Genomic DNA, 15180 nt, shown 5'->3' on the forward strand with positions numbered 1-15180 from the left:
GACCAAAGGCTTACACCCCCCTAGTGACCAGACGATTTTTCACAAATTAGAGCTTTGCAGCTTTAAAGGCAGGAACACACTAGGCAGAATCGCATGTGTGTTTTCCATAGCACATAGTGGAAACCGCATATGCGATCCTACCTAGTGTGTTCCTACCCTAATGGCTCGCTGCAGAGCCACACAACAGAGCTTTCTGTAGGTTGGCTCTGATCACTGCTGCGAATGTGTGTATATGTATATGTATATGTATATGTATATGTATATGTATATGTATATATATATATATATATATATATATATATATATATATATATATATATATATATATATATATATATATATATATATATATATATATATATATATATATATATATATATATATATATATATATACACACACACGTGAAAAAAGAGCCTAAAAAAAAAAAAAAAAAAAACCCTATCTCCACCCTTCCCTAATTTGACCCCAGGCGGTGAGCGGAAGTTTTTCCCGGCTCAGGGGGACACTCGAAGGGACAGCTAATTGTCCCCTGTACAGCGTTGTGCTAGATTGCAGCGCTGTAGAAATGTACACCTTTTTTCTTTCTTTTTCACATTTAACAGCCTACAAGATCACGGAGCTCAGCTCCGTCACTCAGTGGCGATGCGCGCGCATTGTGCGCCCGATTCCCCCTGCAAAACCCAGTCTCAGGACTGAGGCTGCCACCTTCCCGACGCCTATCGACGTTTAAGCGGCCGGGAAGGGGTTAAGCCCTCTAGAGGGCACTCAGTACCTCGTGAAAGCCTGACCAAGATGCGCATGCGTAGCCCAGCCAAGCACGCTACCTTGTCACAATCCCGTCGGAGCAATTTTGGGTACCTGGAGTCGGAGGTTTCATAAACTGAGGAATAGGAGTTGGATGATTTTTGTACGAAATACACAACCCTGGTAAGTATTAGACTAAGGAGTAGGAGTCGGAGCCAGCTGAGCGGTGGGGATTCAGCAGACGAAACAGGCTTTCCCGCTGTATATGACTGGTATCCAGGAGTGTTATTGTGTTTCATTTTTCACTGAATGACTGTGTATTGCCGCACATTGATTGCCAGCCCCCCCCCCCCCCACCCCCCCCCCCGTGGGATTTCACGTGCATCAACGCTATTGAAGCCCCAGGCAAGTAAAACTGGATTTTTTATTCCCTTTAAGGAGGAGATGTCAGCCATACCATCTCAGAAAAAAAACAAAACATATACAAGTAGATAAATACTTGTTCTACTTACATAACATATGTATTGCACTGTCCATGGTTTGAACTTAGCGATTTTTCTACAGTAAAAAAAAAAAAATCCTTAGTATTTACCATTTTAAAGTGAACCAGATACAAAGCACCCTCACGTATTTTACCATATATATCAGTGGTAACATTAGAGAAAACGCCTACCCTTCTTTCTGTTTAATTCTGCACTGCACAGCTTGCTTCTGATCAACCCTGATAAAATCCCAGACTGAGCATTCAGTCTGGCTTTGCTCTGGAATCATAGAGTCATTATAGCAGAGCAAGAAGGTGACAGGCTTGGGCTTGAAAAGACATGAGAGAAGACAGACTGAGCTATAAATATTACTGAGCAAAGCCAGACTGAATGCTCAGTTGGGGATTTTATCGGGGTTGATAAGAAGCAATCTGTGCAGTGCAGAATGAAACAGAAAGCAGGGTAGGTGTTTTCTCTAATGTTCCCACTAATATATATGGTAAAATACATGATGGTGCTTCGTCTCTGGTTCACTTTAAGTGTGGCTATTTTGAAGCCAATCCTGATGTAATTTCCTCCCTTACTCTGCCTGATAGAGCATAAGAAATTTTGGCCAATCAGAGAGGAACAGAGGTGTGGGAGGGTAAAACAGGAGTGAAAGAGGCCCCAGCCAATCAGGCTGCATTAGTTAAGTCTGAGGGGAAATAAAGAAGCAAAAAAGGACAACCCAGCATGCCCTGTAACTTCCTCTTTGTGTACCAAATTTTGTGTGTACCAAATCAGGTAAACGATCATTTATAAACAAGAAAAGTAATAGTGATTTTAACTTTTGGATCACCTGGTTAGCATCCTTATTACTGGTTTACCCGATAAAAATAAATTGATTTTATGCCCAAACAGTTACACTTTAAGTTGCAGGTAAGCACAGCTATAAAACACAACAAATGCCTAAACTTGAAAAAGCAGTAGCTAAAGCAATACTTACAATTTACACTAGACAAGATGTGTGCTTAAAAAACTTTACAAACTATAAATTTCATCATTAGCTGGTCTGCCAAAAAATCATTCTGCAATATAAACGTTAAAAAATAACGAATTAATTTTTTTAAACGGCTACATAAGCTCCCAGTAAGGCTTGGTGGACCACTTGTGCAGAAAACACTTATATAGTACGTCTTCTGCACCTCCGCTAAACGCAGGAAGCGGATCCTATTGTTAAAATAGGATCCGCTTCCACTAAAAAAAAAAACGCAAAAAAAAAATAACAAAAACGCAATGTGGCAAATGGAATGCAGAGTCCCAAACTGCCACACGCCAGGGGCACAGTCGCAATGAAAATGGACAGTGTCTGTTCTCACTACACTGGTTGCCGCGTTCCGCTCTGTCTGCTGTGTCAACTGCCGATGCTCTTGTGTCCCCCGGTTCCGCTGCTCGGTCCTGAAGGTAAAACAGATTGGTGCCGGGCATAAGCATGGGCATCTCCACTGGATTGCAATTTCTTATTGCATCATGGTAGACCAATCAAAATCCTCCCTGTTGCTAGGGAGATTTGGTCTAATATAATAAAATGGGGAGAACCCTGCTCCTGACAACCCCTGGTCTGTGAGCTACAGAGGAGTCACCACGGCGGAACTGGGGGACACGAGATTATCAGTAATCAAAGACGGACATGGGAACCAAGCCTAATACCCCAGTAACTTCTATGCCTGAATGGGTAATTAGCAGCACAGGAGACCATGCGCTGCAGCTCTGAAGGAGTTATCACCTGCAGGAATACACACTTTACACATCCACTTGCCACTGTGCTGGCAGTACAAACTTTTAGTACACAGAGACACAGACTGGGTACTGTCTCACTGCTGGTTTATTGCTCAAGGATACAGCCATTTAGATACACATCAGCATAAACATGGAGTGTCAGGTATAAAGAGGTGGATGCAGGGATGGTAGGACGGCACAATTGTACATGTTTGGTACAAACTTTAATTTCAGCTCATAAACCAAAGCAAGGCAATGAAGCAACGTTGGCCAAAAAGCATATACTATAAAGACATGAACCAAAGACGTTGCTTTTCTATCAGTAAAAGCGGAATTTCACTTTCAAGACTGCGGTCACACTCGAGTCCGTGAAAAAAACAGATGCCTTTTTCCTCGGATGAATCTCGGACAAAGCTGCTCTCAATAGGGAATGGCGCATGTTGAGGGAGACAAGCAGCGTCCGTATTTTGTTCTCACAGCGGGAAAACGCGTGTTTGTATGGTACAGAAAAATGGACGTGGTTTAAGCAAGTTGACCCCTGACTTAAAGAGAACCCGAGGTGGGTTTGAAGAATATTATCTGCATACAGAGGCTGGATCTGCCTATACAGCCCAGCCTCTGTTGCTATCCCAAACCCCTCTAAGGTCCCCCTGCACTCTGCAATCCCTCATAAATCACAGCCACGCTGCTGACAAACAGCTTGTCAGAACTGGCTGTGTTTATCTCTATAGTGTCAGTCTGCTGCTCTCCCCGCCTCCTACAGAACTCCAGTCCCCGCCTGCATCCCTTCCCTCTCTGCTGATTGGAGGGAAGGGATGGGGGCAGGGACCGGAGCTATGCAGGAGGCGGGGGAGCAGCTGAGACTGACACTACAGATGTAAACACAGCCTCACAGCATGGCTGTGATTTATGAGGGATTGCAGAGTGTAGGGGGACCTTAGTGGGGTTTGGGATAGCAACAGAGGCTGGGCTGTATAGGCAGATCCAGCCTCTGTATGCAGATAACATTCTTTAAACACACCTCGGGTTCTCTTTAAGCCCCAACACAGGGACCTCAGATTTCCACTTACACAATTACGGCTGCCTTTTTTGTCAATGTCTGGTGATGTGTTTTGCAGGGATATCAGAAAGTGCATAGACTGTGATATCACAACGCATGGCTGTATGCATTACTGTGCATTCCTGGTGCGATTCCATCCATTACAAATGAAAGGTATCACAACTGCATCAAGGAAAATCACAAAGCAATGCAGTGCCACCAGTCGCCCACAGCGCATACATGGAAACGAGGTCTAAATTGGACACCACTTCCATTAAACAATCATCTCCAAACTTCTAATGACAATGTCATGCAGAGGCTACCAGATAGTGTCATCACAGCGGCCCAGCCTCCGGCTGTTACACAGGGAAGGGTCTTAGAGTATGTGCCACTCACTTCCTTCCCCCAGATTGAAAAGAGGGCACAACTGTTACAGCTACTGCCATTCAGCAGTCACTAAAGCCACACAATACAAGAATCAAAAGAACACAGTAAGGGCTAGTTCACACTTGCTTTAAAAACGTATACGTAGCTACGTTTTTTCTCCCGTATGAAAAACGGAGCCACGGATACCAATGTTAAAAATAGCGTCTGTCCACACTCCCCAAAAAAACGGATCCGCGGGCGATCCGTGGCAGCCGTACTCAGAAACTGAACGCAGAGTCCGGGCTTGCTGCATTTTTCCCTGACCCGGATACATGGAGGATAATGAAAGCCTATGACAAAACGGACCTCCCTCTTCACAAAGAAAATTTCACACAAAACGTATGCCAACACGAATGGCCAGAACTTCCCTCTCCTCTTCTCAACGTCATCTCTGACAGCTTCCTGTCAACAAGCTGAAAGAGACGAGAGCAGCCATCATGGCCACCCGGAGGTTTATAAACGTGGAGGACCTAATAATGGCCGTCGCCTGCTGTATTCTCAAGAGTGCTTCAAAAACATGGTACAAACAGTAACCTAACCACTCCCTGTACAGCAAAACCACTCCCAATCACTTGCCATTGGTACAGGCACTCACAAACACCTCCCCAGGACATTTAATATGCTTTTAAATGGCCAAAACACTGTTTTTTCTAAAGATAGCCCCTCCCACTGGCTTCCTAGAGGTCATGAGGTGTGAGACGGGTAAATAGTATCAGCACAGACCCTCCCACTGCTATCCTATTGGTCAAAAACAATTGCAATGGTGCAGGTCAGAGTTGTCCACGTTTTTGGGTTGAAAAACGGAACGGAAACTGATTGCATTTTTTCTACAAACGGATCCGTTTGCGTTCCGTTTTTTGTTTACACGGAGCACGGACCGCGGACTGCGATCTGCAACCGTGGCTAGTGTGGACCTAGCCTAAGGGCGTATTCAAGTCATATCTGTTCATTGAGTTGCATTTTAACTAGGGATGCAAATATATGTAGTAAAACATCATTACACCAGGTCCCAAACTGTGCTCTGACAGCATTCGGATTTCAAATTAAACAATGGACAATGGACAGCTCATGGTGAGCCAGAACCACTTGGAAGGTATAAAGGGCTAAAAGAGACCAAAAAGCGCTCTATCAAAAAAAAAGCAAAGTTAAAGAGCGCATCCGAGGAGAAAAACAGAAAAAAAAAAACAAGATCTACTGTACTTACCTGGGACTTCCTCCAGCCCCTGGCAGCCTATCTGTCCCTCGCCCTCGCCACAGCTCCAGTAGTCTGGGGTCCCCAGGGGGGGGGGGGGGGGGGGGAGGGGGGAGACACCGGAACTGCGGCGAGAGGCAGATAGGCTGCCAGGGGCTGGAGGAAGCCCCAAGTAGATTTTTTTTTTCTCTCCTCGGACCTGTCCTTTTTAAATGTAATTTTGCCTTCTTAAGGCTACTTTCCCACCAAGACGTTGCGTTTTAGGGGACGTTATGGTCGCATAACGTGTCCCTAAACCAACGCATGGTGGTGTTGAAGTTGGACGTCAGATTGAGCTGCGTTATGCAGCTCTCAAAGCAGCCGCTCCAGGTTAGTGATAGGAAGTCCGGATCTTTTTAAGGATTCGGATCATTTGAATCGGATCATTGAAAAGATCCGGATCTTTGAACCGAATCATTTGAATCATTTTACTAGGGAAGCAGACTGGGTGAAATGATTAGCAGGACAGGACTTTCCCTGCACTGTACATTCTGTATGTTCCCGTTTCTTCCAGACAGACATCCACTGTGAACCGAAACTTTCATTGTGATGATCCGGATGATTCGACTCACAAAAAAGATCCGGTTCATGATCTGGACAACACTACAGTCCCACCATGAGTCACCACAGTGCAGTGAATATTAATTAGCCATGTGACTGGCCTCGGAGGAGGAGGGGAGACCTCCTCCTCCAACATTACTGAGCATGTGCAAACAGTCTAACATGCCTTAGCCCAGTATAACGTACAGCATGCAGCACTTTGTTTAAACGTGCTGCGTTACTATGTAACGCAACATGTGCACTGTGAAGAGCACATTGATTTTACAGTGCTGTGAGTTAGGCTGTGTTACTGGCTGCTGTAACCAGGGCTGTGGAGTCGGTCCAAAAATCCACCGACTCCGACTCAGTTTAGGATTCCACCGACTCCTCTAATTTGCATATTACAATTTTGTTGATTAAAAGTATGTAACGTGAAATTCGTCTCTTAACTGCCAACGCTTAGGAATTTTACAAGACAACTGAAGTGAGAAGGATATGTAGACTACTATATTTATTCCCTTTAGACTAAAACTAGTCCTTGGTAAGAGTACTTGTAAAAGGTACAAACCGGAACAAAGAACATCTATCAGGCCCTAGTAAATATAAGTGTGGGAACATGTAAGAATGATGTGCAGGTACTCTGCAGGGGAATAAGGAGATTGTAAACAGACAACACCTCTGTGTTCAATGTGCACAGCATTCTCAGTGGATTCCCTGCAGCTCTGTGGGGAGTGCATATGTAGAGTATAGTACTACTGTGTAACAAAGTAAACCTGAGACTGATGAAATTAAAGTTTTATACATACCTGGGGCTTCCTCCAGCCGCCTTCAGGATAATCCGTCCCTCGTTGTCCTCCTCCACCACCTGGATCTTCTGCTATGAGTCCAGGTACTTGAGCCAGTCGGGCGTAGTGCGCATGCACACTCCACCGCCAGGAGCATACTACACCTGTGCAGCACTATTGCGCAGGTGCAGAATGTTCCTGGCTGTGGGAGCGGCATGCGGCCGGACAGCGCTGACTGGCTGAATTACCAGGACTCATAGCAGAAGATCCAGGTGGTGGAGGACAGCGAGGGACTGATTAGCCTGAAGGGGGCTGGAGGAAGCCCCAGGTATGTATAAAACTTTACTTTTCATCCGTCTCAGTTACCCTTTAATTTGCAGTCACTAAACCAAATTTTAACAACATATCAAATTATTTCATTTCATCAGCAAAGGGAGTGCATACATTTGCATAAATCAGCATCAATGCAGAATTATTTCCATCTCATTGACCATCTGTATTAGGCCCCGTTCACACTTGCGGTTTTTTAAAAACCGGAACGGATGTCCGGACCGCACCGGATCCGGACTGGACCTGATCCGTACGGTTCCTATCCGGATCCGTCCGTTTGCATCCATTTTCCGTGCGGTATGAACACGGTTGCGGTCCGGATCCGTTTGAGATAATAAGCTGTATAATAATACCTGGGGTCTGGGAGGTCGGCAGAAGCTCTGGGGTCGTTGTAGGGCCTCACCTCCTCGTTATCAGACGTATCGGACATGTTGCTGCCGGGGAGCTACAGCGTGAGGTCGCTGCTGCTCCACTCTGTGGGCGCTGGGCCCATGTGTCCCCGTCCAGGATGGCCGCTGTAGCATGCAGGAAGCATGGGAGGTGGGGTGGAGCGTCCGTTTTTTACGGCCAGTGTGTTGTGCGCTCTCCGGTTCTCATTGGTTTGTATTGGCCGGATGCAACAGTCCGGCTCCGCTCCGGATACGACTGCCGGAGGAGCCGGACCAAAAAATAGCGCATGTTGGATCTTACGCCGGAGTCCGGATCCGGTCCGGACGGAACGGATGCATGTGAACGGACGCATAGACTTTCATTGCTGTGCCGTGCGTCCGTTCCGCATGCGGTCCGGCTCGGCGATTCCGGATGGCGACCGCCAATGTTAACCTGGGCCTTAGTGACACAGCTACACATCAGGAATTATTCTTACAGCATAGATGTTATTTAGTATATATAAGATTCCTGTGTACACATCATATATACAGTCACAATTAGATATGTATATCTGACCTTAAAAATACGGGGACTGCTTTATTGAAGCAGCACAAGTAACTAATTTTGATTGGTTTATTTCATTTTTGTGGACTAAGCACAGCTATTACTGTATATATACTGTATATATACACATTTTTAATGACTATTATCTGAGAAATAGAACATTTTATCATATTTTCTATTTTAATTACAGTTACAAATTCATTAGGAGTCGGTGCATTTTTCCCGACTCCGACTCCAGGCACCAAAATTGCCCGACTCCACAGCCCTGGCTGTAACGTGGGACTTTAAAGAGAACCATAGATGATCTAAACTAAAGCTTTTATTCATACCTGGGGCTTCCTCCAGCCCCATACACACGGATCGATCCCACGCCGCCATCCTCCGCTGCCTGGATCCGCCGCCACCGGGTCCCGTCATTTCCGCCAGTCGGCCGCGGCCAATTGTCCGCATCACAGGGGCTCCCTCCATATACTTTCGCGTGCGGCTGCCTACTGCGCAGCCACATTGCGTAATGGTATGGAGGGAGCCCCTGTGATGCGGACAATTGGTCACGTCCGCCGGAAGTGACGGGACCCGTTATCGACGATAGAGGAAGCGGAGGATGGCGGCGTGGGAGCGATCCAGGCTTATGGGGGCTGGAAGAAGCCCCAGGTATGTATAAAAGCTTTTTCTATTTTTACTAATCATTCCTCTCTGGTTCCCTTTAACGTCCCACTGTGAAACAGCCTAAAAGTTGGATTGATATGGCTCTGTAAAATATATTAGTCACAGGCTCACTATACACCAGTAGTTCTGGATATGCAGCCTTGCTTTTAGAGGCAGAAAGAGATGATTTGCACATTCAAGAGTGATGCATCATGGGAAATCACAGTTGCTCACTTACAGCTGAATTACCGCAAATACAGTACCTTCTCCAAACCTATCTCCAGAGTGACTCACAAGAACACTAGGCAAGGGTCACACTTGTAGAAAAAAACTGCAGCGTTTTGCTGCATTGGGAAAACACATGCAATTATTGTCTATGGAGCTGCTGTGTTTTCAGGAGGTAATGCACTAAAAAAAAAAAAAAAATACCTGCACTACTTTTCTGCACAATGCAATGCGGTTTCTCATTGAAATCACTAGCTGATTTAAAAACAGCCCCAAAATCGAACACGTGGATTACAGCGCAGGAGATTTGGGCACAGCTGTTGCCACCATAGACCCCAATAGGAATTACGGCTATACCAGGATGCAGAGTGCAACTTCGACACCAACAAAGCTGAAGTTATTTTTAAAACATCGGAATTAGGCCACCAGTTGCACTGCAACACGCCACTGTGATCATACCATTACACTATAGCAATGCGATTATATCACCTGATGCAACGCACCACAACACTCCAGTGCGAACGGAGCATAATAGCTTGTACACATGTAACAGGCATGTTACCTGTCAGCAAATGGGACTCCTTAGGTGACATTACAGGGTTGTACACAGATGTTGCTAGTATGCAGGTTTCGATGCTATGCAGGGGGGAGGCGAAGCAATGAAACAGCATGCAAGACACGTCACGTGGAAGGCTGGGTGAGTGGAGAGAACACTGGTCTTGGCCAGTGCTCGGCTGAGTCAGGTGAGATCAGCGGTCCATGGTCCATATGCTAGATTTTCGGTAGAGGCTGTTTCCTCTAGTGTGCGTACGAGGCCTAAAGCCCAGTTCAGTCAGGCGTCCCACTCAAATCCTTTCTGCTAGTGAGCAGAAAAGCATTTGGCACCTTTAAATGGTGCTTCCCAGCATTCGTTATTTTTGATCCCCGCAGGGGGACACGGAAGCATTAGCTTAGAGATCCTAGAAGGATCGTCTAAGCGCCAGGCAAGCAACGGGAAAAATCTGGATCGAAATGTGGGGTTTGCGCAAATGACAATAAAGTAAGTAAAGGCTGTCATTTAACCCTGGAAGAGTACCTGTGTGAGATGGCCCTACAGGTCAGTTTTTGACGGTTTACACGTGTTTTAGTGCAATGTTTTTGTGCAATATGAACCCAATACTTGAGCACATCAACGTCTTCTAAAGTGCCTACATTTTAGTTATCATTTAAGCCTTAAACTAGTGTAATTAAAATAAGATTAATGTGTACCTGAGATGTGTGTGTGTGGGGGGGGGGGGGGGGGGGATTTATACATACCTAGGGCTTTCTGCAGGCCCCTCAAGGCTTATTGCTGCCTCGCCGTCCTCCTCCTGGATCTCCTGAAGCTGGCCCCGAAAAAAGTCCTCCAGTCGGGGCCAGTCAATGCAGACACAGTGCAACTGCGCTTCACGCCTCTGTGGCTGGGAGCGTCCTGTAAAGTAGTACCGCACAGGCGCAGAACGCTATCCACTCGTACACGAGGTATGGGGCGCGTTCCATGATTCGCTACCACACTACCGCCTTCAAGCCGGAAGGAAGAAGTGCAGTAGCGAGTCGTGCAACACATCCCATAGGTAAACGACAGAACGTGGTGCGTTGCGGCACACATATGCGGACCGATGGGATTCCCAGTGGTGTACTTCCTGCGTTGTGGTAGGATGCGGCAGGAGCATCGCAACACACACATACACAAAAAAAGTGTTAAATTGGCTTAGAGTGTACCTGAAGCAAAAAAAAAAAAAAATAGACTATTTACCTCGGTAGTGGAAAGCCCCTGGATAATCCTCTTGGAACCCACTGATCCAGGGCTAAACCCTCTGAACATATTCGACAAGGGCTTGACAAATAGGTTCTTGCAGCTGCACTCCTGTCTGTGAACGAGCACAGGCACACTGCGCAAGTGCAAATATGGCCCTCGACTGTGCAGTAGCACAGAGCCACCTGTGCACGGCTTTTTCCTCCATGCATAAATGGCTCAGTGCTACTCTGCATGCGCAGGTCATCCTTGCACCTGTGTAGTGTGGCCCCACTTGTACATGGATAGGAATGTAAGGGAGGAAGTAGAGGGTACCAGCTGGCAACACCCTCTACTGGGCATTTGCAGATCATACGCACACAAGCTCACTGCAGTTGTGCATGTACTCAGCCCCACTCCCAGCCAGTAAAAATCTTTTCAACCAATCGGGTCAAAAAGGTATTACCCAAAACCCAGTGCTAGATCGATAGGACTATACAGAGGATTCCCACTACCGAGGTTAGTATCAAACCTGTTATTAAATTCACTTCAATATTGTTTTGTGTAGTTCAAAATAATATGGTATTTATCATTATAAGTGCATTAAGAATTTAAGCCTAATAAGAGCATTCACCATTTATAAGGCACTAAAAGTGCCACTTAGTGATGCTGATGTATATATAAGCATGAACAAATACTTAATAAGCTCTGTAACTGTAAGGCAATTTTTGAAGAAGGTCTAATAGACCATTTTTGCAACACACTAGTAGATATTTAGATGAGAATCAGGTTAGTTTCAAACTGGGGCCTTGCATTGAATCACCTGTAAAAAACAGGGCTGTGGAGTCAGAGTTGGAGTCGGAGGCGAGGAGTCGGAGCAATTTTGGGCACCCGGAGTCGTGGTTTCAGAAACTGAGGAGTCGGAGTCGCATGATTTTTGTACAAAATCCACAGCCTTGTTAAATATTAGACTAAGGAGTCGGAGTCGAGGAGTCGAAGTCTGAGCAATTTTGAGTACCCGGAGTCGGAGTCGTGGTTTCAGAAACTGAGGAGTCGGAAGATTTTTGTACCGACTCCACAGCCCTGGTAAAAACAGGATCACAATTGTTGCCATCCTGTTTTTACAAGTGATGCAATGCAAAGCAATGCATGAGATATGATGCATACAGTACCAAACCTTACGTTATTCTGGCGCATTTCACAGCTGACACGCTGATGTGGACGTCCCATTACAATATAATGGCATCACGTTCACAATGTGATTATATTGTTTGGCATTGCAATGGACAAATGCCAATGTGAAGGTAGTCAAAAACATCTGGTAGAAAATTGATAGGCAGAGATGGTCAATGAAACGCAATTTTGTATGAAATCTGCATTCAAGCTGGAATTCTTTGCGTCTCATTGACCATCTCTCTCTCTCTCTCTCTCTCTACCAGAGACATAGGTTCACACTAGACATAAAATTGGACCGTTTCACCAACATAGACCAATGCATAAATGGATATGTCTACAGGACCCATTCAGTCCCATGTTCCAATGCATCCATTGTCTCTACTGAGGTATTGGAATACAAAGTCCTGATCACACTACATCATAAGCAAAGCATATACATACTTTGCCACAAGGAAAGGGAAAAAAAATATCCCTCCCCCCCCCCCTTAGTCTACCATGCTTTTAAAAAACACAAATGCTTGCTACAGCAGATACCAAAAACACAGAGCAGTGCTTTTCAGCGCTGCTAGATTTGGGCGCAGCCAGCGCCGCCATTGACTATAATGGCAATCAGTCTATAGCGGCGCTCAGTGAGTAACGTCGGCTCCGTCAGAAGACGGAGCCGAAATTGCTTAAAAAACACAATACATTATTTCATTCCCCCACTATCCATGGCGGCCTTGAGGGGGAATAGTAATTAACACGGCCCGGACTTGTGCAAGAAGCAGGATCAGCCATATACCGCTGTATCCTGCGCCCAAGTCTACCGGCGCCGATTTCAAATGTACTCCCAAAAACATGCATGCACAGGCACTGCAAATCTGATTTAAAAGTACATTGCACCCGCTGTAACCATGCACATTGCTAATCCAGTGAAGTGTGAACCCAGCCCCAGTGTTTCAGCATTTAGGCCAGGAACCCACTAGGAGCGATTTTCTGAGCGTTTTGCGATTTGAAAAACTCTTGCTAATGTAATGCTATGGGTGTGATCCCACTTGAGCGATGCGATTTTATAAAAATCCCCCATAGCATTGCATTAGCAAGAGCTTTTTCAAATCACTAGCGATTAGAAATCGCTCCCTGATTTACCAATACAAAGTAAACTGATAACTGTAACAGAAATGGGGCAATTTGCCCATTGCAACTAGTTTGCTGTTAGAATAGGGAATTTAATCAATGACTATTGCTCTGGGCAGCTTATCTACTTTTGCTCTAGTTTTATTAGCAGTGTTCTTGAAAAATTAGCTCCAGTATCACCATTCACAACTTAAAATGATAATCAGCTTTATGACAATACTGCACTGTTCCTCCAGTTCATTTGGCTTCAAACCATTCTCCAGGCCACAGGCCCAGAGCAGTGTGGAAGATGATGTGTGCCTGGGGAGATGGACTGGAACAATACGGGGTGGCAGGGAATGGATGGGGGATGGAGAAGGCCTGCACAGGGCATATCGCAGGAAGTGACAGCTGCAGGGATAATCAGTAATAACACATAAAGCCCCCTGCTGCCAGGGATGTGTACAGGAGAGGCCTATAGGCCAGAGCCGGGGCTTAGCAGGGATGCGGTCCGTCACCGGAGGCCTGCACCGAGCCGCCCCGTATCACCGGCCACACATAGCACATCCCTCCTCCCCTCTAACCTATAGCAGATTAACCCTCCCCGGCCAGGGCCAGACAAAAGCCGCCGCAGCCGTGCGGCCCTGCCTCCCCCCCGGGCCTCCCAGTTTCCCTCTCTGCGGCCTTTCCTGGCAGGGAAGCCAGCCAGGGAGCCGGGGAGAGCATTCTGAGCCATGGCTCAAGCTAATAAAAACACTCACCGCATGAATTTTCTTGTCTCGCAGAAGCAAGATGGCTGTGTTTCCAACCCGGAGGATGCTGGGTGGCTGACCTTTCCCCTTTCACCCTCCGCCGTGACCCGCTCTCTGCTTCGCCTTCCTCCCTGACGACGGCAGCTGGTAACCAGGAAGCGGCCTGCTAGTGCGGGTAAGGCGCCTCCTCCTCCTCTCCGGTGCTCAGGCCGGGCTTCTCCCTCCCCTCTGTGTGCGCGCGGCGGGGGGAGCAGAGGGGGAGGAAGCTGCAGCTGCTGCTGCTGCTGCTGCTGTTTTGGCGGCTTCCCTCACATGATCCCAGCAGGCCGGAGGGGAGGAAGCTGAGCTCGGTGTCTATGAAAGATGTCATGTAGAGCTAGTTCTCCTGTACTGATGCTTCATGTTCTCTCAGCTCAGAGGCTAGGCTGCCTGCCTGGATCATGGCACTCCATCCTCAAGCACAACTGCCTTCCCATCATTACCCAACTACTCCAACTGTGCCTAAAATGTGTTCTGTACCAACACCAGTGTATTAACATTACTTTTCTCCACTAAATCAAAAGATTATTTACTTTTAAAATGAAGTAAATGTCCATACCTTCCGAAAAGTTAGGATATATGCCCTGCAGACTCTGCTTCCATTTCATTCCTCACTTCCTGAGTAAGATGTGACACAGGAAACAGCAGGTGCATGGACAAATTGCTTCCCCCAAGACCAAGAGCTTTCCTTTCTAGGTATGAGAGGCAATTGATAACATTCATCACTATAGATTAAAAGGGTCACTTGCTTGTTAAACATAAATCAGGTCATAACATTTTCACTTTTTTGCTTATGTAAATGAAACCCATGTGGTAATATGTATCAAAACCAGTGTGGGGAAAATTGGAGCAAAGGCGGAACAAATTTTAGGTCAAGCATTTGTTTGCTCTGTGCAACTGCTGCACGTTTGTTCGAGGTTTTCTTGCAGTAATTTTGAGAAATCTGCACCAGTGTGTCTGTAAATGGAGCACTATACAGGAGAAGCATGAAGTAATAAAAAAACAAACAAACCACTCTCTCCATGTGTACAGTGGTTGGCTGCAGGTACCTGAACATTGGCTTTATTTAGGCACTTTCAGAGAAACGGATCCATGAAAACGGATCAGATTTCCGTTCGAACGGATCTGTTTATGCTCCGTTTACTTTCAGCTGGTTCAGTTCCGTTTCCCCATATCCCCCTAGACCCCATCACCAAAGTAGATTTTTGCTGACTGGAATGGTCT

At 46.2% G+C, this 15180-nt stretch overlaps 1 protein-coding gene across 3 annotated transcripts in view; it reads right to left on the bottom strand.

Moving 5' to 3' along the window:
• CNOT2 (CCR4-NOT transcription complex subunit 2) overlaps positions 1 to 14587 on the bottom strand; it is a 96899-nt gene extending 82312 nt beyond the window's left edge. The window contains exon 1 of one of the 3 annotated variants that reach the window (XM_068276685.1): positions 14516 to 14587. Coding sequence is in view for 1 of the 3 variants with exons in the window: in XM_068276683.1 (XP_068132784.1) it covers positions 13927 to 13931 (5 nt within the window). In the remaining 2 variants the exon portion in view is untranslated. Of the gene's footprint in view, positions 1 to 13926; positions 14150 to 14515 lie in introns of those variants that run through there. The other 2 variants (XM_068276683.1, XM_068276684.1) reach the window with 2 other exon arrangements.
• Between the last annotated feature and the right edge of the window lie 593 nt (positions 14588 to 15180).

Source organism: Hyperolius riggenbachi, chromosome 3 (assembly GCF_040937935.1).
Source record: "Hyperolius riggenbachi isolate aHypRig1 chromosome 3, aHypRig1.pri, whole genome shotgun sequence".
Lineage (NCBI taxonomy): Eukaryota > Metazoa > Chordata > Amphibia > Anura > Hyperoliidae > Hyperolius > Hyperolius riggenbachi.